Source organism: Austrofundulus limnaeus, unplaced genomic scaffold (genome assembly GCF_001266775.1).
Source record: "Austrofundulus limnaeus strain Quisiro unplaced genomic scaffold, Austrofundulus_limnaeus-1.0 Scaffold25, whole genome shotgun sequence".
NCBI classification, from domain to species: domain Eukaryota; kingdom Metazoa; phylum Chordata; class Actinopteri; order Cyprinodontiformes; family Rivulidae; genus Austrofundulus; species Austrofundulus limnaeus.
In genome coordinates this window covers 1,364,894-1,366,355 of record NW_013952427.1, presented here as the reverse complement: position 1 = coordinate 1,366,355, position 1,462 = coordinate 1,364,894, and the positions used below count along the sequence as shown (strand labels likewise).

Here is a 1,462-nt window from a genome sequence, read left to right as displayed (position 1 = left end):
GACCTGCCAGGTGCAGCGCTCTGTTGGGATGCAGGTGTCCGGGGCTCACGGGGCTCCCCGCGGAGCTCCTCTCCATCAGCAGGCAGTGGTCGGCCCGGCACAGCAGCTCCTCCTCCCGCAGCGAGAACTCGTCCCCCTGCAGCAGCTGCCGGCTGCACACCGAGCACCGGAAGCACTCGATGTGGTACACGTTATTCCGAGCTCTCATCACGAAGTCGCTGCTGCTGAACACCAGGTTGCATTTGGCGCATTTGATTCCAAACAGCCTGGAAGCAGACGAACAGAAACAAAAAATCATTCAGGAAGTTTAACCTCTGCAAGGAGGGGGAAGGGACTGATTATACAGAAAATAAAACTGGCTTTTATAAATACAAAGAAGCTCTTAATATTTTATAATAAATCAGTGTTTTTTTCTTTATTCTTTGCTTTTTATTTTTGCAGAAACGCTTTTTTTAAATTTATATGTCTGATGAGGATGAAATGTGCGCCCAACTCCTCACCTTACATAATCTCTCTTGCAGTAGGTTTTCCCGTCCCGGACGAAACAAGTGCAGGTCTCATCCAGGTACTGGCTGCACTCGGCGCACTTCAGGCAGGCTGCGTGCCACTCCAGGTCCGGGGAAACCCTCAGGATGTACTGATCATGGATCTGACTCCCACATCCAACACACATGGCGAATCCTGGCTTCTCTGCAACAACAAAAACGCGCAGCTTTAATAAGTGTTAAAAATAAATAAAAACAACAAACAGCTGTTGTTGTTGTTGTTTTTCTTACAACCCCCGCCTGCCCTTTTTTTCACTGCTTTCTCTCCCTTTTCCCCACTCAGACAGAACGACCCTGTTATGTAACTATTTCTGACTTTGGTCAATAAATCCACGCGTCGGTTTCACGTGAGTGTCTTTGACATCCTGGACGATCCAGCGCATCATATTGTTTGATAAAAAGCAGATTTTATCCCACCCTGCAGCCTCTCCCTTAGAGCCCACTGCGGTCCGACACTAAATCTGCCCCGAGCTCTCCTGGCGCGCGTCCATACTTACTTTTGGAATGATCCCCCATATCACCCAAGAAAGAAGAGCTGAAAATAATATCCACCATACAGGAGGGATGGAGGGGACGGCGGCGGGTGCAGAAAAAAGATGATCACCGGCCCTTCGGCTGCCTCCCTGATAACTTGTGTCTCTCCGGACTGGAGAGGGGCGGGGGCGGGGGCCGGAGAGGCTACAAGGTCCTCCGCACGCCGCGCAGCCGACGTCATCACGCAGGCACTGCGGCTGTCCAATCACCGTTTGCACCAGAAGGAACGGGAGGAAAGGAAAAAGAAAAAAGAAGGGTGAAAAAAGAAAGAAAAGGATGTTGATGAAAGGATCGCAGATGTTTTGGTTTTGATTTTAATTTTAAAAAATTAATAAATGTTTGAAGCCAACAAAGAGGAAAAAAGAAGAACAATATAAACATAA

At 48.6% G+C, this 1,462-nt stretch overlaps 1 protein-coding gene across 5 annotated transcripts in view; it reads right to left on the bottom strand.

The window, feature by feature from the left end:
* LOC106514992 (insulin gene enhancer protein ISL-3) overlaps positions 1 to 1,200 on the bottom strand; it is a 3,932-nt gene extending 2,732 nt beyond the window's left edge. Inside the window, exons 1-3 of one of the 5 annotated variants that reach the window (XM_014004551.1) lie at positions 1,043 to 1,200; positions 501 to 690; positions 4 to 266 (exon numbers count right to left, since the gene is read on the bottom strand). In XM_014004551.1, the coding sequence (XP_013860005.1) occupies positions 4 to 266; positions 501 to 690; positions 1,043 to 1,100 (511 nt within the window). In that variant the 5' untranslated portion in view covers positions 1,101 to 1,200. Of the gene's footprint in view, positions 1 to 3; positions 267 to 500; positions 691 to 1,042 lie in introns of those variants that run through there. The other 4 variants (XM_014004549.1, XM_014004552.1, XM_014004550.1 and 1 more) reach the window with 4 other exon arrangements.
* Between the last annotated feature and the right edge of the window lie 262 nt (positions 1,201 to 1,462).